The sequence below is a fragment of the Mus caroli genome, unplaced genomic scaffold (genome assembly GCF_978045245.1).
Source record: "Mus caroli unplaced genomic scaffold, Mus_caroli_1 scaffold_19, whole genome shotgun sequence".
Classification (NCBI taxonomy): Eukaryota; Metazoa; Chordata; class Mammalia; order Rodentia; family Muridae; genus Mus; species Mus caroli.
This window is the reverse complement of record NW_028227274.1, coordinates 35,191,184-35,213,731: the sequence shown is the minus strand read 5'-3', so window position 1 is coordinate 35,213,731 and position 22,548 is coordinate 35,191,184. Positions and strand designations below refer to the sequence as shown.

Genomic DNA, 22,548 nt, shown 5'->3' with positions numbered 1-22,548 from the left:
GAAACATAAAGTGCTGGGAACAGAACTTTGGCCTCTGGAAGAGCAGTGAGCACTCTAAGCCTGTAAACTCCAAGGATGTACTATTCTATGGGGGTGGGGACAGGGGTGGGAAGCTGCTATTTGCTGAACAACTGCCAAGACTGTCCAATCTGAGGAAAGAGAGAGAGAGAGAGAGAGAGAGAGAGAGAGAGAGAGAGAGAGAGAGAGTAACCAAGCAGGAATAATGTCTCAGAGCAGGAACAGAAGGTCACGTAGGTTAGAGAAGAATAATCCAAGAACCACACAAGACAAGATGGCACCCGAGACTCTGGGAACAGCTGCAGAGCAGGACAGAGCCCAGGTTACAGCCTGAGAGAGGGAAATAGCTTCCTGGGCTTGAGGCTTTGGAACAGTTGCTGGAATCAGAAGCCAGATGGATGGCTTGAGAAGGCCCAGTCTGGGAAGGAGAAACTCAGAACCAGCAGGGACTTTGGACCGTGATTCTTTCCCTTTTGTATGAGCAGTGTGACCTACCATTGCTTTGAACTTCACCCTGATTACTGAAGACTTCAACACTGAACCAGCTCTAACCCTGATGTGGCTGGACAGAGGGGCGGACAGACAGTGATCCAGAGAGCAGCAGGGGAGGGTGGTAACGAGTATTACCCTGAGGCAGCCAAGAGAGAACTCCCTGTGCTTCTGTTCATAGTGAGAGGCCACAGGGCCTTTGTGTAGGTTCTTTCTGCATCTGGAATGTTCTTCCTTGTCTTGCAGTGGTTGACTGTACTCCTGCAGATTTCACCTGCCTTACTGCCTTCTGATCTCTTTCTGCTCTCTGACTAGGTCAACACTCAACACACTGCCAACTCCTTGAGACTGCGGACCATCTCTATCAATCCCATAATGTATGGACTGCAGAAGGTCCTCACTGAGGGCTAAGTGAATGAAGTGGGGAGGCTGGCACCTCCGAATCACACCCTGACGTGTGCTTCATCTTGGCCACTCTGGGGCTGAGTCAGCCACAGCTGTGGAAGGGAGATCTCCTGAGCCTTGTTCATCTCCCCCAGGGCTCCGCTCCAGACCAGCAAAGCCTCCCATTGATGAAAAGGGACAGGCAGCAAGGGAAGGATGCTCCCCAGGCAGCACATGAGAACAACTGTTGGGGCTTCCAAGACTAGCACCCACTGTTGCTTCAGGGCCAGGGCTTGGCTGGCCAGAGTAGAAGGACCAAGTTGTCCTATAGGTCTCAAAACTACTGCAGCTCAAAGTCCCCCACCTGGAAGCATTCCTTAATCTCCTCTTCCCTGCTTCGCTTTTCTTCACACAACTATGATTTCTAACTAGAGTTTATTGGGATTTTTTTTGAGGGGGTTGTTTGTTTGTGTAGTGTGATTTACTGTCCTGTTTCCTCGGCTGACCTGGAAACTTGAGGGTTTGGGGATGGTGTCTGCTTGCTCACTCTTATAGACATGTTAGTGCAGTGCCTGGCTCACAGTAGATACTCAGTAAAAACTCACTCAATGAATGAATAAAAGAACAACCTACAGAAGACTGGCAAAGCCAGCAAGGAAAAAGGAAGCAGCTGGGGTTAAAGAAGGGGCAACAGCAGCCCCAGCCTCTCTGGCTGCCTTTTAGGGGCCCTCTAGGAAGTGCTTCACATTCCTGATGCTGCAGACAAGCCTGCGCATGCCCAGGACACATGCTTAGGAGCTGGAATTTGCTGGTACTCAAGGCTTCTGGGTTCTTGTTGTAGCTAGGATTTGGTTGTTGAGGAGAAAGCCGAATGAATGGGAATCCCCCAAAATCACCATTTAGCATCTGGGCAAACATAGAAAGGCAGCAAGCCCAAGCCTTGCTCCCCTCCTTGAACTTCCCAGCTCCTAGCTTCTGCCTAGCAAGCTGGCCCAGATCCTATCCCACGCCCCTCAGACCAACTGAAGGTCTTTCTGCTGAAGTCCATCCTTCTCCCCACCCCCATAGGAGGTTCTTGTCTCAGCAGGAATTTATCCTTGATTGAAATGAACAGCTGGCCCAGTCAGCATGGGAGGCTGAGTGGTGGAGAGTGGCCATCAAAGGCTCTATGTGTGAGGGGGGCAGTGGGGGTGGGGGTGGGGGGCGGAGGGGGCGGACACTGGGGAGCTGCCTTGCTTACAAGTGCCAATAAATGAGACAGACAGGGATTGTGTGTGTGTGTGAGTGTGAGTGTGAGTGTGTGTGTGTGTGTGTGTGTGTGTGTGTGTGTGAGAGAGAGAGAGAGAGAGACTGAATGAGAAGCAGAACAGACATGGAGACTGACACTGAAAGCTGTAGAACAAAAAGAGGCAGAAAGAGGAGAGTGGAGCATGGAGAGAGGACCACAGTGACACAGGAAATGACTGGACTGGGAGACAAACAAAGAGGACAAGGGACAGAGACAGAGAAGTGGGCCTGGGGGGGGGCGGGGGTAGTGGCATTAGGAAGAGTCAAATGTCTTCATGCCTTCTCCTTTTGTTGAGCACCTTGGCATGGCAGGCACAGTACAGAAGTGTGTGCAGATGGGACAAGAGACACAGGTGTAAGGGATGGAGAAAGGGGGAGGCAGAGACTGCAAACTAAGAGACTCTGGGGAGAATGTAGAGATGAGAAGGTATAGGGGAGACACAAGCTGGAAAAAGAGGAGAAGGAGACAAAAACCCAGCAGGTACAGGGCAGGGTGTGAACTCAGAAGACAGCTTGGAGAAGCAGAGTGAGGGAGACCTCCCTTGGTTCTCCTTAAGGAAAATTTCCTATTTCCTGTGTTGGTATGAGAACGTATCATTTTATAAGCAATGCCGTCTCCAGCTTTGTGGTTTCCTTTTTCCACAGCTGCTGGGCTGCTCTCTCTCTCTCTCTCTCTCTCTCTCTCTCTCTCTCTCTCTCTCTCTCTCTCTCTCTCCTCCATTTTCCTCCACGGTTCACACAAGGTTCTGACTGGAGACAGCCTGTTTTTCTCTGGCCCCACTTCCTCTACTCAAGTCACAGGTCAGGCTAAAGCCCAGCTCGACTGGAGGAGAATGTAAACAACGGACAGATAAAAGTCCTCCTCACCCCACCCCCACCTACAGAGCCTTCAGGAGATCGGAAAATGTGCGTGTGACTGGGAGAAGGAAGAGGGTGCGTGGGTGAATCTTGCTTCCAAAATAGCTGGAGCAGGCATCTCTTCTTTCTGGGATCTGCTCAGCAGCCCCCAGAACACAAAAGCCTCCTGAAATCATGAACCAGGGAAAGAAGCCATTTGTAGAAAATGCCGAGCCCTCCCCTCATCTTCTCCCACGTCATCACGGAGAAAATGCCGCAGAGAAGAGGGTGGGATGAGGAGTCAGTCACCTACCCGCTCGTGCCGGGTCTCTGGGCTTGAGAGAAACGCCAGTCAGTGTTGGGCGGGGCTTGCTGTGGAGGAAACAGAGAGAGGCTTAGTACCCAACAGCTAGGTGTTACCAGAGCCCCTGGGAATGGGGGCAGGGAGTGGGTAAAGGAAGGAAATGGGATAAGGTGGGGGAGGGTACACATCGCTCCAAAGGTGGGGGTGGGGAGAACCAACCCGGAGACTAACAAAATATTTCATTTGATTACAGTGAACAAACACAGATTTCTTTGCTGAAGAAATGGATCCTTTTTTCCTGTCCCAGACTCTGAACTTCTAAGCCAATATTCAAGGACCCAAAGTGTCTTTTGTGGAACTGAGGAAAGAGTGCAAAAAAGTGCTCCCCCCCCCCAAGTGTCAGAGAGTAAAATCCCACCAGTCCAAGGCTAGAACCATTCAGCTCCTCAGCTGGGAACAAAGCCTTGGCTGCAGCAAGATGGCTGCTGCTCTGGGTAACCCTTTTTGTGCCACGTTGTGCACTCACACATTCAGAGGGCCACCTCCTCCGGGCCCTCGATCTCAAAGACCTCTTCCCACAGCTAAATACATTATTAATTTAGGAGTCATGCCAGCCTGAGCCTTTATAGGGCATCCAAGCTCCGGGATGCCTCTCACCCCCAGAACTTCATGCCTCACAATGGCCTGTGACCAAGGAGATGGGAACAAGGCAGCTCTGTCCAAGGCGGAGAAAGTGGCTGGGATGGAATCCAGTGGGACCATATTCTACAGGCTCCAGACAGAGCCAACTGATCCGTAGCCCTCTCCTAACCAACTCAATGTGCAGGGCTCGCCAGCCACCGCTTAATTTCTAACTTCCTTAGGTCCCTTCCAGGAGATGTATCCCACATTCTCCTACAGCCATGACTTCACCAGTTTCTGGGATGTGCTGGTAATTAATTCTCACACAGGCTCCCAGGAGGAGAGAGTGTGAGCACTCTGTGTGATTACTCTGGGGAGAAGGAAGACCCAGGACTTGCCAATGACTCACACTGAGGTTCACGAGTGACAGCGTTGTGGGTGGAACCCAGAAACCTAAGATATCAGGTGCCATGGTGGGCACCATTCCGGGGCTGCCGTGGACCCTCAGCCACTGTACCCTTTGACAGGAGAATGCACATGAGGATGTGGAATGGTGATCTGACAGGAAGTGGGGCTGAAACTTTACACCCATATGAGCATGGGGTGGGGGAGGGGAAGGGGACAGGTTTGTTCAGTGAGAGCTGCAGAGAGGAGATCCCCAAAGACTTTCTTCCATATTTGAGGTCTTATTGAGGAAAGCCCCCCCTCCCGCCCCCAATCCTGTCTCATCCTAGCACATGTTCATCTTTACAAGTTCCAAGTGCCAAGCTGTTCAAAGCACACACTGGGGTTAAACAGACTTGCATTAGACTCTTTCACCATTTATTCTAAACTTGAGCAAGTTGCTTGGCCTCTGCTAAAGCAACCACTAGCAGGCTAATAACTATCCAAAGACAGGTAGGAGAGGCAACGGCTGGTTCCTGGCTCTTTGATTTGCTTGGTTCCTTCTTTCTGGTTAGTTTTTGTTGTGGTGGTTTTAATTTTTTTTTTTTTTTAAAGACAGGGTCTGTGTACTCCAGGCTGGCCTGGAACTCACTAAGTAGAACAGGCTTGCCTCGAACTCAGAGATCTGCCTGCCTCTGTAGAGTGTTGCTGGCCTTTAAAGGAGGTGTGTAGTAGGGTTCTTTCAATCAACTATCAGAAAGTAGCTGTATATGTTCCAAAATATAAACCCCATACAGCAGAGGATGGGGTCGAGGATGGACAGACTGAATTAAAGCTTCAGAGTTTGTGGAGTTTGTGCTTTCCCCGTCTCCCATTTCAGTTTCCTTGCACCTGAGGGCTACCTCTGGCAGAAGCTGTGGTTTTCCCATCTGTCAGAGGAGGGAAGATTTGCCAAGTCTCAGACACTCTGAGCATTTTCCCCAAATCCTGACCCTAGATCTTTGAGTACATTTACGACGGAGCCAAAGCCTAGTTTTGAGTCCCCGGAGTAGGAGTTCTCCAGGCTCCCACTTTCAGGGGGAGGGGAGGGTCTCTGTTAACACCCGAGTGTCCTGGCGCAGGCGCTGAGAGTGAGGGTCTAGGCGTGAACTCCAGGACCGGCCAGACCTGGAGCTAGCAGGTTCTGCCTGTCCTGAGCCAAGCCTAGAGGGCCAGCGTCACTCCTGAATTTCTGGAAACCAACCCAGCTCAGGACCATGTAACCCTGTCTGCTAGGCAGTTTTGGGCGGGTTGGGGAGAAACTCCTGAACCCTTGCTTGGTCCTGGGCAGGCGTGGCCTGGGAACCTCACCAGGTCTCAGCCAACCGGAGCACTTCCGGGGCGGCCCAAGGGCTGCGTGGGGGAGGAGCGGCGCGAAGGTGTGACCAGCAAGGAAGATACCAGCCAGCCGTAGCCAAACATCACTGGTTGGCTGGAGCTGGAGTAAGCAGAGTTGAAGTTAACGACGGGTCGGCAGAGCAGGGAGAAAGCCTCAAGAGGGGAAGACCTCGGTGGAGCCAGCACCCAGGAGGTTGCAGCATGGGTCTGTGTTGGTCTACGCAGGACCCCCAGCATCTGCCACATCGCTGCGAATTCACCAGCAGCAATGCGGGGCGCCACCCCTTCTACATGCGGGTTAGGAGTTGCGTCTCCCTCCCCTTGCCCATAAACACCCCCTCCCCCCACGCTCAGAACCCTGTCTTTGCCTCAACCACTCTGTCCACTTTCCAACGCATCCAACAGGTGTGCCAGCTTGGTACAAAGAGAAAGAGAGTGCAAGAGCAAAGCCCCCTTAGGTGGACCGGGCAGCTTCTCCATCGCGCCCTCCCGGGGGTCGCATGGCGGCTCCCAGCCCTCACCTGGCTCCGCTCCCGCAGCGTACTAGAGCGGGAACGCAAGGCCTCGGGTTCCAGCGCCAAGGCTGAGGGCTGCTGCTGAACGCTGAGGGGCCTGAGGAAAGTGAAGTCACTGCCGTCCGAGGCCGGAGAAAAGCACGTCCTGTAGCAATGGCTCTGAGAGTCCGTGGGCCGCAGGGTCACCTCCATGTACTTTAGTGTGCCGTCTGAGCTCACCTGGAGGTTGGGGCTGGACTGCTTATAGAACTCCCTGGAGGGTGAGTCCTGGCCCCTGCAGCAGTGGCCCCCACCCCGGTCCCCATCTTCATGCCTCCGCAGACACTTAGCTGACATGAAAGTGAAGGTAACTAAGGATAAGAGACTGACAGCTGCTAGTGCCACAATAAGGTAAAGGGTGAGGTCTGACCGCTCAGGAGGGTGTGTGAGGAAGTCACTGGATTTGGGCATTTCCTCTGCATCCTCATCCTCCAGAACCAGCAGTACTGTTGCTGTGGAGGATAGGGAAGGGTCACCATTATCCCTCACCAGGACCACCACCTGTTGGGTATCAGAGTCATCCTCCAATAAGGCCCGGGCTGTGCGCACCTCACCAGTGTGTGCAGATACAAGGAACAGTCCGGGGGCTGTGGACTGTGGTAAGAGAGAGTAAGAGAGCCATGCATTGTGACCAGCGTCAGCATCCACGGCTGTCACCTTGGTGACCAAAGAACCAGGAGGGGCAGATCGGGGGAGACGCTGAGGGGCTGAGAACTCCCTGCCAGGTCGTGGGTGCAGCACAGCTGGGGCATTATCATTCTGATCGAGGACAAACACATGGAGAGATGTGTTAGCATGCAGTCGGGGAGAGCCGGAATCTCGGACCCCCACCACGATTTGCAGCATCTGCAGTAACTCATAGTCAAAGGTCCGCTGGGCAAAGACTCGTCCATCCTCGGGGTTGACATACACAAAGGAGGAGGCTGGGGCTCCCTGGATTTGACTCCCCACAATAGAATAGGTGAGGCGGGCATTATCCCCCTCATCTGGATCAGAGGCAGCCACAGTACAGAGGAGAGAGCCTGGTGGGCGGTTTTCTGGGATATAAGCAGTGTAGAGCTGTTGGGTGAAATGGGGTGCGTTGTCATTAACGTCTGAAATGTTCAGCCTGAGGGTGAGATGGGTATGTAGGGGGGGTGATCCAGCATCACTGGCCAGCAGCTCGATGGTATAATGGGACGTGGCCTCTCGGTCCAAAGGCTGGCTGGTGAGCAGCGAGTAGTGGTTCTCAGAAGGCTTGATCTGAAATGGCAGGTTTGGAGATGTCTCCAGGCTCACCTCACCATTTCTACCTGAGTCTCGGTCCCGCACATTAAACAATCCCACAACCGTGCCCACGGGTGTGCTCTCTAGGACAGGGTTGACCAAAGATGCCAGCAGCACTTCAGGGGGGTTGTCGTTAGCATCCCCTACATCCACTTGAATTACACAGTGGCCCTCCATGGCTGGCTGTCCCTGGTCTCGAGCTCTAGCATGAATTTCATAGAAATTTGATTCCTCAAAATCTACTGGACCCAATACATGGATTGCTCCACTGCTAGGATCCAGGCCAAAGAGATTCTTCACTGTTTCAGATGTATGGTCTCCAAAAGAGTAGTCTAGTTGGCCATTGGTGCCCTCGTCTGGATCAGTGGCATTGAGACGGAGCAGCAGTGTACCCGGGGGTGTGTTCTCTGGGAGTCCCACACGTAGAACTGAGGACTGGAAGGTTGGGGCATTATCATTGACGTCCAGCACAATGACCGAGATAAGGCTGGTCCCTGAGCGGGCTGGGGTTCCCCCATCCACAGCAGTGAGTACTAGCTGATGTCTTGCCTGAGTCTCACGGTCTAGCTGTTGCTCTAGCACTAGCTCTGGGAAGAGCTTTCCATCTTTTAGGGTCTTCACATGCAGAGAGAAGTGACTGTTGGGGCTGAGAGTATAAAAGCTCACAGTATTGGTGCCCACATCTGGGTCTTGGGCACTATCCAGTGGGAACCTGGCTCCAGGTGCAGCTGATTCCGAGATGCGCATCTCTCGATCAGGAGTGGCAAAGCTGGGAGAGTTGTCATTGAGGTCCAGGATCTCTACCTCTACCCGGGTGAGCTCCAGGGGGTGTTCAGTTACCACCTGTACAGGCAGCAGGCAGCTAGTGCTGGCTCCGCACAGGCTCTCTCGGTCAATTTTCTGACTCACTGCCAAAGCTCCGCTCACCAAACTCAGGGAAAAATAGCGCCCATTCTCCTCAGTGCCCAATCTCAGCCTGCGGCTCAATAGATCTGTCCCCTTTAAGCCCAGATCTTGAGCAACGTTCCCCACCAAAGTCCCCGGCTCAGACTCCTCCACCACTGAATACCGAAGCTGCCCAGACACCCAGCCACAGCAGCACAAGGACAACATACACAGCACTTGCCATTTCCCAGCGACCTGTGGTGATGCCATAGGCCCCATGACCCAGAAGTCCCTTCTTGGAGAGTAACTGTGCTGTCCTGTCTCCAAGGTAAACACCCAGAGCCTGGAATGCAGAAGCTGAAGTCTCCTAAGTCTCCTTCCAGCCTCTTTAAAAAACTGCTCTGAGGTTTGCCTGCCTGCAAGCCTTTCTTAGTCACCAACTGGCGGGGGTGGGAGGGGGAGGGGAGTTAAATGTAAGTGGCTCTAGGGAGCTGGAGGAGGAGAGGCGGGCAGGAAGAGCAGATCCCCCACCTCAGCTCTAAGTTTGATTGGCCAAAAAGTCTGTCTGCTCTCAACCAATTATGAAGTCTCCTCGGTCCCGGAAACCTTGGGAACCGTCGCTGAAAAATCTGTGTCACAGAAGCCTCCCCACTCATTTGGGCTGCAGGTTGATTCAGCCCCCTCTGGCAGGGAAGTTTGATGGCTCAGATGGTGCTCAACAGGGAAGATTAAAATGGTACAAAACTCCTTAGTGTTCTGTCCCAGCAACTTCCTGCGTGACTTCAGAAGCTTTTTTGCTTGAACCAACAAAAACGTGTCCTTGCGGAGATGCAAAGCCCACATGGCAGGCATTTTCCTTCCCCTCCTCCCAAGCCCCAGATCCTACCAAATACTGATCAAGCTTTGTCAGAACCTTCTAAAATCCTGCCCTGCTCTCCAGCAATGTCAGCCAAGAGCTACCTGACTTAGCTTTTCTGAGACCCTAGACTCAGAATGGGACCAGCAGCACAGCTTATAGGAAGGGATCTGGGCTACTACAGAGGGACCAGAAGCCACAATGGCCTCAGGGTTTTATAGTTTTCACTGAATCCAAAACTCTCCCTAAAGATTCCCAGAATGTGGAGGAAGGGGGACTGAGAATGGGATGTAAAGATGAATACAATAAAAGATCCCCAGAATGTCTGTCTCTGTGAGTTCTCTGACTCGGAGTGACCACCCACCTAGTGCTTTCCCCTAAAGAGGTAACAGATGCTCTCAGTTCCCAGATTACTGCATCTAGTCCACATCCCAGTGGGGAATACCAGGAGTCCCAGGGCAAGATCTCCACTACCTCTTTGATGTGCACCTCTCAGTTCCATGGGCTCTTTCCTTTTTTTTTTTTTTTTTTTTTTTTGACATTGCTATTTTTTCCAAATAAACACTTCCCTTCACCATGCTGGGCCAGAGGACACCAGACAACATTCTGAAACAAAAGAATTTTAGTCTACCATCGAACCAGTTGGAGATGGTAATCCAGAGTCAATATTCTCCAGGGCACAGCCCTCTCATTCAGAAAGAACAGAGGAAGCGGTCCTGGGTTTAGGTGATGTCCTGGCCCAACCCACATTTGTGCAAGACAGCTTCGATTGGTTGCTCCTACATTCCATTATCTTGTTTCCACAGCAGCTTGGTTCTTGATAACCAGTTACTTTCATTTCTTACTCTCAAAAATAAGGACATTATTACTGCCTCCCCACCAGCCCCCACTGAGTCCTGATCTATAGGCTTGACTCATCCCCAAGTTCTAACCACCAGTCAATTCAGAAACCACTTGTAGAGCACTGCATTTACAACACAGTTACTACTTACAAAAATGGTGACACCCCTATGGGCTCTTACAGGGAGGTCAGTACCCTCTGGCACTCGGCCCAGCCACATGGCTGGATCACAATCACCCTCAAGCATTGGCTGAGCCTGCAAAGGTCTCACCTCTAGCCCATAGAGAAGATCAGAGGGTGGACAGCTTGGCCGCACGGGCTCCCCAGCCATAGGTGCACTGGGTGACTTCACCATCATGAAGCTATCACTCCGAGTGGGCGCAGAAGCCAATGGTGTACAGCCATGAGAGTGGCCTCCCACGTCAACAAACTTGATAGGATCTTCTGACCCTAGCTGGATTCGGAGGATCCCATTGGAAGGAGGAAGCCCCTCCCTCCTCCGAGATCTGGTGAGACAGGCGCAGGTGCCAGCAGGAAAGCACGTTACTCCACAGGCAGCCCCACGAAGACACTTAGAGAGCAGTGCCACAAAAGAACCAAAGGAGACAAAGCAGATCGCCACTAAGGACACAGCCAAGTAGAGGGTTAGGCGGGATTCTCCTTCCCGGGGAGCTGAAGATTCTCGAAGATCGGGGACAACTGGATGAGTGTCTTCCTCTAAGGACACTAGGAGAGTCACAGAGGTAGAGAGTGGTGGGCTACCACTGTCCTTCACCACTATGACCAGCTTCTGCGGTGGGAGGTCAGCTGGGATGGGAACAGCAGTCCGTACTTCCCCTGCATAACGGGAGACTGCAAACAGGCTGGGATCTGGGGCCTCCAGGAGCTGATAGGAAACCCAAGCATTGTAACCTGAATCTAAGTCCACAGCCGTCACCTTTGTGACGAGGTGACCAGCCCCAACTGATGGAGGCAACGCCTGGGGACATAAGGAACCAGGCCTGGCCCTGGGGCGTAGCACTGCTGGGGCATTGTCATTGAGGTCTAGAACGAACAGGCGCACTGTCACAGTGCTGCTGAGAGGTGGGCTGCCCCTGTCCCTGGCCTGCACCTCAAACTGCAGTGTCTGTGTTTGTTCATAGTCAAATGATCTAGTAGCATGAACGGCCCCTGTCTGGGGGTTCAGAGAGATGAAGGAAGAAGCCGACACATCTCGGTTTCTGGGCTCTAAGAGAGAGTATGAGATTAATGCATTTAAGCCAGAGTCTGGGTCAGAGGCTGCAAGGGAGCAAAGCAGGTCCCCTGGGCGATTGTTCTCAGGAACAAACACCTCATGTGACCTCTGAAAGAATGAGGGTGGGTTATCATTCACATCTGAGATATTGAGGAAAATCGTCCTGTGGGTACTCAGCGGAGGGTTCCCAGCATCAGAAGCGGTAACCATGATGTCGTAACTGGATCTGGCCTCTCGGTCCAAGGGTCCTGCTGTCACGAGGGAGAACTGGTTCCTGAAGGCAGACTTGAGGGCAAATGGTAAGTGGTCGGGAATTCGGAGGCTCACATCCCCATTTGACCCCGAATCAGGGTCCTGCACACTGATTAGTGCTACCACAGTGCCAGGTTCTGCACTCTCTGGTAGAGTTCCAAGCTCAGAGGTCACTGTGATGTGGGGGGCGTTGTCGTTCACATCTAGAAGATCCACCCTAAGGCTGCAGTGTTGCTCCATGGCTGGAGAACCCCCATCACGAGCCCTTACATCAAATTCGTAATAATTCTCACTCTCAAAGTCTAGAGGCCCCTGAAGGGTAAGCTTTCCAGTAGTGGGATGAAGGCTAAAGAGGTTTCTCACACGGTCAGGGGTGTGACCACTAAAAGAAAAGGTGACGTTACCACTAGGTCCCAGGTCTGGGTCAGAGGCATTGAGCTGGATGAGCACCATGCCCGCTGGCGCGCTCTCCAACACGCTGATCCTGTAACTGGATTGCTGGAAGGCTGGGGCGTTGTCATTCACATCCAGCACTGACACCCGGAGCTCTGCGGTGCCAGATCTAGGGGGGTTCCCTCCATCCACAGCAGTCAGCACCAGGCGGTAGTCGGATTGCTTCTCACGATCCAAGGGCTTCTCCAGAAGCAGCTCTGGGACCAGGCTGCCGTCGCTGCGCTTCTTGACATCCAGGGCAAAGTGCTCATTGGAGCTTAGTCTGTAGCTGCTAATGGAATTGCTCCCAACATCTGCATCCTGAGCCTTTTCCAAGGGGAAACGCTGTCCTGGCGGAGCTGCTTCCCCGATTTCCAAGTCCAACTGCTGCCGCGGAAATCGGGGGGCGTGATCATTCACATCTACGATCTCAACCTCCGCTCGGTACATTTCCAAAGGCCCTTCGGTTACAAACTCCAGGGGCACGATGCAGCTGGCACTGAGCCCACACAGTGCCTCTCGATCGATTGGATTTTTGATGAGCAGGGCTCCGCTGTCCAAATCCACACGGAAGTGTCTTTGGTTCACCTCTCCAGCGACCTGCAGCCTGCGAGCGGATAGACTCTCTGTATCCAGCAGAAAATCTTGGGCGACATTCCCTACAAAAGTCCCTTCCTGTGACTCCTCTGGGACCGGGTAGCGAATCTGCCCATAAACGTAGCCCAGGTGGCAAAAGAGGAACAAAAGGGTAGCCCCCCACCAAATTTCTACCCAGCTTCTCACCGTGCTGGGCATTGCTGCCATCCGCTAATTCTCTACTTGGTCCGGAGACGCCAAAGAAGCTGACCCGCCCCTAACAGCCACAGCAGCTGGAGACACCTATCTCCCTTCCCCGCGCCAGGTCTGGCGCGGCTCCGCCGGCGCTGCAAGGGTTACGCGCCGTTTTTTGCTGGTGGCGGGGTAGATTTGTCTGCCTTTCATTACCCGATTGGCAGGCAGCAACTCCTGGGCTCAGCCAATAGGCTGAGAAGAGAATGTCCCAATAGCAGCAGGGTTAATGCGTCGTAGCATTGGGAGGAAACACACACATGCAGCCCCCGCCAAACAAACCCCCCAACATAATAAATACCAACGTTTCTTTCGACCTTCCTTCTGTTCAGTTCGCATTTGTGTCCGTGGCTCGTTATCATCGGGGAGAGGCAGAAATCATATATGTATTCCCCCTCTAACACATCAATTCACCCCGCCCCTTTTCGCGGGGAAAACAGCTACCTCCTGAGCCCTAGCAACCTGCAGCCCAGGAAAGCTAGTGGCTATCTGAGACTGGTCACTTTGTTCCAGCCAGTGTTGTCACCGACCAATATTCTAAATGAGTAGCTTCCATCTCAGGCTGGTTGTATTAAAGCAACAGCCTATAAGAAGCCCTGCATATTCCCACCATTCTGCTCCTCCCCAGATTACCTCTCTTTGCAGAGAAGGCGTACACATTAATGAAGCCAATTAAATTTATACAGCACACGTTTTTATTGTAACAGAAGGCACAGCAGAAACCAAACCTCTTATTCAAATATTTGCTACAACAGGAAGCTACCATTCGTTGATCTCAAGGACAGTATGAAGTAGGTGGCGGAAACGGGAATTGGGAGCCAGTCCAAAACTGTGCGAATCAGTCTCGGGGTTTTCCTCAGGACTAGCTCGCATTACCTGGCAGGCTGCTAGTGTTCAAAGACTGAACAGCCTTCTTGAATGATAGGGATCAGCCTCCACCAACATTGTGCCTACAAATCCTCTTTATCTGACACCATAGTATTCATGATTTGTTGTTAATTACCAACAGGGACCATTTCAAAAGAACAAGCCTTTCACTTAGCCCCAGGGGACCTCTTGTAGCTCCGGACTTAATCTCACCCCACCCCCACCCCTCATTCAGACCTCTTAGCAGCTGCCTACTAACTTGCCCAAGCGCAGGAACAGCGCATGCTTTGCACCATAGGTGCCTGAAAGCTGTACCTCTGACAGTAAACACACCAGCGAAAGAAAATCTCAGACAGAGCTAAGTGTGAGCTCTGTTAATTCATCCAAATCCTTGCCTAGATTACCAATAGCTACCAAAACCAAAAGCAGATCAAGTGTTCTTATCCTTATGGTCTTTTTTTCCCCCACTGTGCTGAAGTCAGCACCCAACATGAAACTCTCATATTCTGTGTTCTTATGTAAAGGCAAAACAAGTTCCTCCACCAAAAATACAAAAACCACAAAATAACAAAGCTGCCATATATACCTCCTCCATGGGAACAGTGGTGAGGAATCAGCCTGCTTTACCAAGTGTTGCTGACAGAACCCATGACCTCAGTTGCCTAAGTGTGGAATGGGGAGGGGAGGGGAGGGGGGAGGAGTTCCCATCTTTAATGTATTCCTATCCCTTGTTTCTTAGATCAACCAACAAGCCTGGAGACTTTATGCAGCCATTTCCTCCAATCTGCACTGCCTCTGTGCATCTCCCATTGATCTCATCCATTTCTCGTATGGCTGCCAGAGTAACTGCCAAAACAAGAAAAATACTGATGGCATCGTGTGTGTGTGTGTGTGTGTGTGTGGTATGTATGTGTTTGTGTGTATGTGTGTGTATGGGTGCCTGTGGCTGTGGTCTATGTGTGGTGTGTGTGCATGTGTGTAGGGACTGTATGTGTATTTGTGGTTTGAGGTGTGCATGTGGTGTGTGTTTTGTGTGTGCATGTGGAGTGTATATGTGCATATGTGTATGTGGTGTATGTGAACATGTGGAGAGTGTGTGTGTTTGTAGTGTGTATGTGGTATGTGGGTATGTGTGGAGTCTGTGTGTGAGTGTGTAAGGTGTGTGTATATGTGGGGGAGGAGTGTGGTATATGGTGTGGTATATGTGTGGTGTCTGTGTGTGTGCGCCCATGTGGAGTGTGTGTGTGGTGTGCGTGTGTCTACATGTGAGTGTGTGGTGTATGTATGTCTGTGGGGTGTTTGGGGTGTGTGTATGTGTGCATGTGGTATTTGTGTGTGTAGTGTTGTGTAGTATGTGTCTGTGTGTGTGGTGTGTGAGTGAGTGTGTCAGTCTGTGTGGTAATGTGGTATGTGTGGTGTGTGTACCCATGTGGAATGTGTGTGTGTGTATGTGCTGTGTGGTGTGCATGTTTGTCTCTGTGTGTTGTGCATGTGAGTATGTGGTATATGTGTGTCTGTGGGGTATATGGAGTGTGTGTATGTGTGCATATGGTATGTATGTAATTTTATTTATGTTATGTATGTATGTTTCTATGTGTGTGGTGTGTGTGAGAGTGTCAGTATGGGTGTGTGGTGTGCATGTCTCTGTGTGTGTGTGCATCAGTATGTGTGTGTGTGCATGTGGAGTGTGTGTGTGTGTAGGGGTGGCCTTATTCAAGGTTAGCCTTGAAGAAGCAGTCATTCTGAAATGATTATTTTATATGGGATTAGAAAATGAAACAACCACCACCACCATTATGACATGACCCACAGGTCATTCAGGATCTAAAACCTTGATTATCCAGACTGTTATAGACACACTTCAGGGTTCTGCAATAATGAATTACCTTTATCCCTCTGCATGGAATTTCCTACCAAGTCCCTCCTTGGCCCCTTTTCCAGTCTGGCCATTTAAACTTTACTCTTCATTCAAGCCATCACCACCACCTCTATAATCTTGTCTTCCCCAGGCTGACTTAGGTGTGTCTTACCCTTTGCCTCCACTGTTGCTTGTAGAAGACAGAACACCATCCACCTTCCTCCCTTCTTTTAGACAAGATTTGTGGTGGACAGTTTTATGTCAATTTGACACAATCTAGAACCATCTGAGAGGCAGGATCTTCAAATAAGAAAATGCCTACTTAAGATCAGGCTGTAGGCAAGCCTGCAGGGCATTATCTTAATTAGTGATTGATGAAGAAGAGTCAGGCCATTGTGGGTGATGGTCCTGGGTTCTATAAGAAAGCAGGCTGGGCAAAGCCATGGGGAGCAAGCCAGAAGCAGCACCCCTCTATGGCTTTTGCATCAGCTCCTGCCTCTAAGTTCCTGCCCTGCTTGAGTTCCTGCCCTCACTGCTTTTGATGATGAACTGTTATACGGAAATGTGAATGAAATAAACCTCTTCCTCCCCAAGTTGCTTTTGGTCATGGTACGTCATCACAGCAATAGAAACTCTTACTAAGACAAGGTTTTACTATGTAGTCCTGGTTGGCCTTGAACTCAGATCTCTCTCCTAACAACTGCTGCAATTAAAGGTGCATACAACCATGTCTGAATCCATTATCTTTTTTTCTTTTTTTGTTATGTCTATTGCCTCTGGTATCCTGTGTATCATAAAAGAAGATTGTCTTTTCATTCTTTATAGTGTCTAGCACATGGGGACACTGATATACTGTGAATATCCATATCATTTATTACTTCAACAAATACTGGTTAAAGATTTACAAAGTAGGTTTTATATTTATGTCTTGACGAAGGAAAAAAACTTATTTAAAGCTGAAAGAGCAACTTATGTATACGGTATTGCAAGTTCACACTAAAACAAACACAGTCTGCTTACTAGAATTGGAGCATCATAAAGCCCTAATTCCACATGTCCTTGATTTGTTCTTTAATGCCAGGTGTGTGATTCTCCCATTTCTAGGTTGTTCTTTTGTTTGAGGCAGAGTGTCACTATGTAGGCTTTCCTGGAACTCACAGTGGTCCACGAGTCTTGCTTTGAACTTACAGCTATCCACCAGCATCTGGACGGCTTCCAAGTGCTGGGATTAAAAGTGTGTGTCATCATCCTGGTTCCACCTCAAGTTTTTTTTTGTTTTGTTTTAGTTTAGTTTTTAGAGATCGTGTTTATGAGTGTCTTGTATGTGCTTGCATGAGTTAATACACACCACATGCATGCAGGTGCTCAAGGGTGTCAGATGCCTTGGAACTGTAGTTATGGGAAGCTGTTAGCTGTCTAATGTGTGAATGGGGAGTGGGATCCAAGCCTGAGTCCTATGAAAAAGCAGCAATTGCTCTTAAACCTCGGAGCCATTTCTTAAGCCCCTTTACTTCTAGGTTAAAAAATTTTATATATTATTACATTACATAATATATAATATTTATATAATATATAATACAAATATATTATAAATATATAGCATATAAAATATATTATATTTATTGAAATATAATTGAAATATGCAGTTCACCTATTTGAAGTGTACAATTTAATGGCTTTTTGTATATCCCTCTATACTAACTTGATGGGACTATTGCCACAGTTGAATTTTAAAATATATTTGTGTCACCCTAAAGAGCCAGTTCCAATTGCTCAGTTCTACTTTCAAAGACTAAGCCAGGCATAATCCAGAACACCTATGATACCAGTACTTGGAAGGTGGAAACAAGAGAATCAGATCAGTCTGGGCTACTTAGGACAGACAGACAGACACATGATTGGGAAGAGCAGCCTAGAAGCTAGTGATTTAGGAAAATTGTTTCTTTTGGTGACTGAAATGCCACAGTATTACACCTTACATACAATGCCCTTCTAGAATTGATCCATGAAATATTTAAACATTTAAAGCTGGAGAGTGACTTGGTAGTATTTTTGTTTTTATTGGTTTTTGGCTCCTGGTTCTGTGAACACCAGACTGATCATGACCCTCTGCTTCATACAATAAATGATGGGCAGGCAGGTTCTAGGGCAAACTTGAGATGTTGTCTGTGCTTCAAACTTTTTGAAAGGCTCCTGGGTGGTTTTAAAGGGTACCTGAGTTTGAGAACATTGCCCTTGGCTGACCGAGGAGTAGCTTTTCTGTATGCTATCACCCTTCCTCAGCTTCTTCTTTGCCAGTTTAAGCTGTTTTCATATTTGCTCAATTCCAAAGAGAGTTCAAGCTTTTGGACAAAGAAGTACTAGTGATAATCTCAATAGTAATAATTAGTAATGTTTAACCATCATGACAACCAGGGACATGCAGAATGGCACCAATGGGTCCAACAAAGCCCATGTTGTTTCCTCTTGGCTTGCAAGAGGCTTAGAAAGGAGACCGAGTAGCATGTGGTCAAAGACTCAGTTGGTAAGTGAGAATCCTCATTTGTTTAATTGCCAAACCCAAGAATTGCCAGCAATAGCAAGGCAGTGGTGACACATGCCTTTTATCCCAGCAGAGGCAGGCAGATCTCTGAGTTCAAGACCAGCCTGGTCTATAGAGTGAGCTTCAGGTCAGCCAGGGCTACACAGAAAATCACCAAACCAAACCAAACCAAACCAAACCAAACCAAACCAAACCACAGAATTTCCAGCAATAACCAACTTAGCTACCAGATAACAGAGGTTCTCCTACAATTCAGACTCTGTGCAGCCTGTCTCAATAGGAAGCCTTCATAGTCACCAGCATTCCACCATGCATGAAAGAATGCTTTACCTTTCTAAGGAAATCAATGAATCTCCCTTTCCTTGTAGGTCCACACCCAGCAAAGCACAGTGCTGGAAGAAGATCAGGAACACTAGAGACTTTTCCACTTGATGTTCTTTTGTGCCATCTAGATTTATTTTCAATATGAAATTTTATCTTCATAATCGAAATTATTAGTTTTGAGTATTATAGTTAAATTTTTGTCTTTATATAAGATATTTGGTAACATGCCCACTATTTCAAGTGCTGGACTTGAAATAAATTTATAGAATGACTAGAGCTTTATAAATTATCTGAGAACGAGGTAGAAGATTGTGCAGGCTAATGAAGGTTATTAAAAGAATATTAGTTTAGAGGCAGGTGGATCTCTGAGTCTGAGGCCAGCCTGGTCTACATAGTGGGTTCCAGGACAGCCTCAGACAGCCAAACAACTCCTAAAACACATTAGTTTTAATATAGAAGTTGTAGCAGGCACTTGAAAGGTGACTAGACAAGGTAGTTTTTCTACTGACACTAGTTAGAGGTGTCCAGGAGCTCATTTCCAAAGCAAACCCTATCAAGCTAAGCTCTGAGTGCTGAGATCAAGTGCCCTTAGCATGGCTGGTTAGTTGTGATGGCAAAAGGGTACTGAGGGTGTGAACTGAGTTCACAAATGTGTCAAGCAAGTATCACCATCTTGACATAGGACCACAAAGCACAGTCTAGTCAGCCACTTCCCCCTAAAGGCACTGTTTGATCTAGGAAGGGTAGGTCAAAGTCTGGAAGCACGCACAGAAAAACATCACTATCGTTCAAAGCAACAGTAACAACAAAACAGACCCATACCTCTCTGAACGAGGTACAGGAATCACAAGCATTAAAGTTTCAGAGACGACTTGCTAACACTTACCTGTCCAGGGGGGGCGCTCTCTGCACCCAACACCTGTCTATAGAACACTGGATCGCAACTTCGCAGCGTGTTCTGGCGGCTGGCCAGTGGGCTGGCCGCACCAGGCTTCTTCAGCAGTGGGTCGCTGCGGCGAGAGTCCGTGGTGAGGTACACCTGATGGTACAGGTGCGGTGGCATTAGGCCTCCTCGCACCGCGTCTGCGTGCAAGGAGGGCCCTGGGGTTCGGTACAGGGAGCTCACTGGAGCTCGGTAGAGGTCCCTAGACCGCTTCCACTTGTAAACTTTGAATATGATCACTCCCAACACTGTGACTGCGAATCCCACAGAGACCAAGATTAGAGAAAGAAGGAGATAAAAGGTGAGATTTTTGTTCTGTTCTCGGGGAGCTGAGCCAGAAGGGAACTCGGCCCGGGCTTCCGGAGACTCCTCAGTTACTGACACAGTCAGGGTGGCGGTGGTGGAAAGCAATGGTTCTCCATTGTCTGAGATCAAGACTGTGAGAATCTGCCTTGGTGAATCTGTGTCCTGGATTGGGCGGGCAGTGCTGATCTGACCCGTGTGAAGCCCCACGGCAAAAAGGCTCTGGTTGGGGGCTCCCAAGAGGCTGTAGGAGAGCCAGGCATTGTGCCCTGCATCTGCGTCCCAGCCTACCACCCGTGAGACCACGTGGCCCGCAGCTGTACCTCGAGGCAGCATCTCCACCGAACTCTGACCAGGCCGGGGATACAGGACCTGGGGGGCGTTGTCATTGCGGTCAGTAACAAATATGTTCACGCTGATGTTAGTGGCCAAGACTGGGGTACCTCCGTCGTTTATATGAGCTGTTAGTTGGAACTCTCTCTGATCCTCATAGTCCAGGGGTACTAAGGTAGTCAAGACTCCATTGTCACGATTTATTGTGAAATAGCGACCCACGAGCCCAGTTTCCGCTCCTGGTTCCAAGAGAAAGAAGGAAAGGCGGGCATTGGGCGGGGCGTCGGGGTCCCAGACACTTAGGTTTAATATAGGAACTCCGGGTAGGTTATTTTCCTCAACATAAACGTCGTAGGAGGATTGGGACGACTGAGGAGGATTGTCGTTGATGTCGGACACTTGGACCTTCACTGTTGTAAGAGCTGAGAGAGAGGGGATTCCCGAGTCTCGAGCTGTGATGCTGAGATTGTATTCTGGCATGGTCTCACGATCCAGGGCTGCACTGGTTTTCAAAGTGAAGTAATTCTTGAGGGAAGAAGTCAGGCTAAAGGGGAGACCGGGTGGAACCTCGCAGGTCACCAACCCGTTCTCTCCAGCATCCAGATCAGTTACACTGAGCAAAGCAATGACAGTCCCCAGAGGAGCATCCTCAGGGACAGGGCTGTATACAGAGGTGACTGTGATTTCCGGGGCATTGTCATTTACATCTACAACCTCTACAAGTACTTTGCAATGCGCTCCTTCGGGATTGGCACCTTTGTCTTTGGCCTGGATGTAAATCTCATGGAGTTTGGTGTCTTCGAAGTCCAGGCGACCCTTGATTGTCAGCACCCCGGTTACGAGGTCTAAAGCGAATAGTTCCCGCACCCCAGCACGATTGTGGCTGCCAAAGGAGTAAACGATCTCTCCGTTGAGGCCCTCATCCAGGTCAGTTGCAAGAACCTGGGCGACGCGCGTGCCTGGGGGTGCATCCTCCCGGACGCGCGCCCGATACAAAGACTGATTGAAGGCAGGCGCATTGTCATTCGCGTCCAGCACTGTGATACGAATTGGAAGGGTGGCGGAGCGAGCTGGGGTTCCTCCATCCAGCGCGGTCAGTACCAACTGGACACTTGGCTCCCGTTCCCAATCTAGGGCGCGCTCCAGGACCAGCTCCGCATATTTCGTGCCGTCTTCTCGAGTCTGCACGCGGAGCGCAAAGTACTCGTTGTGGCTCAGCTCATAGGTTTGTAAAGAGTTGCTCCCCACATCGGGATCGTGCGCGCTCTCGAGCGGAAAGCGCGTCCCCGGCGCCAAGGCCTCGCTAATCTCCAATTTCATTTCCCCGGTGGGGAAAGAGGGATTGTTGTCGTTGATGTCCTGGACCACCACTTCCGCGCTGAACAGCTCCAGCGGGTTCTCTACCACCAACTCCAGAGTTACAGTGCAAGAGGGCAGCGTCCCGCACAGCTCCTCTCGGTCCAGTCGATCGTTGACGAACATCTCTCCAGTCTCCCAGTTCACCTCAAAGAACCTACGGCTAGCTCCGGACACCACCCGAAGCCGGCGGGCCGACAGACTGCCGAGATCCAAACCAAGATCCGTGACCACGTTACCCACGGGGAACCCCCTCTCTCTCTCTTCCAGGATCTCATAGTGAATGATGGTGGAAGCCTCGGTTAAGGCAGCTAGCAGAAGCAAAACTCCCACCGTTCTCCCGGGGCTTACCAGTCCGCTGCTCCGGGCCTCTGCGACCATCTCACTCAAAAGCAGCTCCTCTTGCCGGGGTCCAGGTGGTCCCGGAGGTCTGGCAGAGAAACTTTCAGCGGGTTAGCGCTTGGGCGCTGGGCGCCGAGTCCGACATGGCTTTCTGGGCGCCGCTGATTTGTTCGCCCGCTGTTCAGTCTCTGCCTCATCCCGGGGCGCCGAAGGGGGACGGGCCCGGGCCAGATCTCCAGCGTCTTCATTGGCCGACAGCGGCACACAGAGTCCCAGCCAATAACTGCACGAAGAATGCGCTAGCGCCGGGTTCTTTGAGCAGGACACGCGCTCGCGCCAGGAACTTCACTTTGCTCTGGCTGCTTTCCAGAGTTTCCTGTCCAGCGCTCAGCCAGCGCCAGGGGAGCAAACCCAATCTGCGGGCGGATCTGCCCACCTCCCGCCCCAGCCAGGCCCATTAAACACTTTAATCGTTATCTTTGATCGCAAGAAAGGGGAACGATTCAAGCCGAATACAACACAGCGTCGACTGGCAAAACGAGAGCAAATTGGGTCTGTTGGAGGGCAGAGGAAGCGGCGGACTCTGCTTGGAAGGAGGAATGAGTATTTCTGGGGAGATTTATATTATCACTTTTATGGGCCGTGCGATATATGTAGTTTACAGGTAGATTCTGACTTTGAGTGTATGAGGGTTTATTCTCCAGCATACGTCCGTCCCCTCCCCCAAACCCCACAGTTTTATCTTTTTCCAAATGGAGGCTAGCAGTCCTTACTTTCTCAGTAGAACAAATCAAGAAAGAGTACTGCTATCTGTTTGTCTTAACTCTGTTT

At 50.4% G+C, this 22,548-nt stretch overlaps 1 protein-coding gene across 22 annotated transcripts in view; it reads right to left on the bottom strand.

Moving 5' to 3' along the window:
• The window catches only part of LOC110284891 (protocadherin gamma-A4), a 180,868-nt gene that overhangs the window by 13,148 nt on the left and 145,172 nt on the right, over window positions 1-22,548 (bottom strand). For 18 of the 22 annotated variants that reach the window (XM_021150886.3, XM_021150870.3, XM_021150874.3 and 15 more), the window contains exon 2: window positions 3,329-3,387. In XM_021150886.3, coding sequence (XP_021006545.1) covers window positions 3,329-3,387 — 59 coding nt within the window. Of the gene's footprint in view, window positions 1-3,328; window positions 3,388-6,222; window positions 8,859-10,374; window positions 12,959-19,326; window positions 22,083-22,548 lie in introns of those variants that run through there. The other 4 variants (XM_021150862.3, XM_085833510.1, XM_021150859.3 and 1 more) reach the window with 4 other exon arrangements.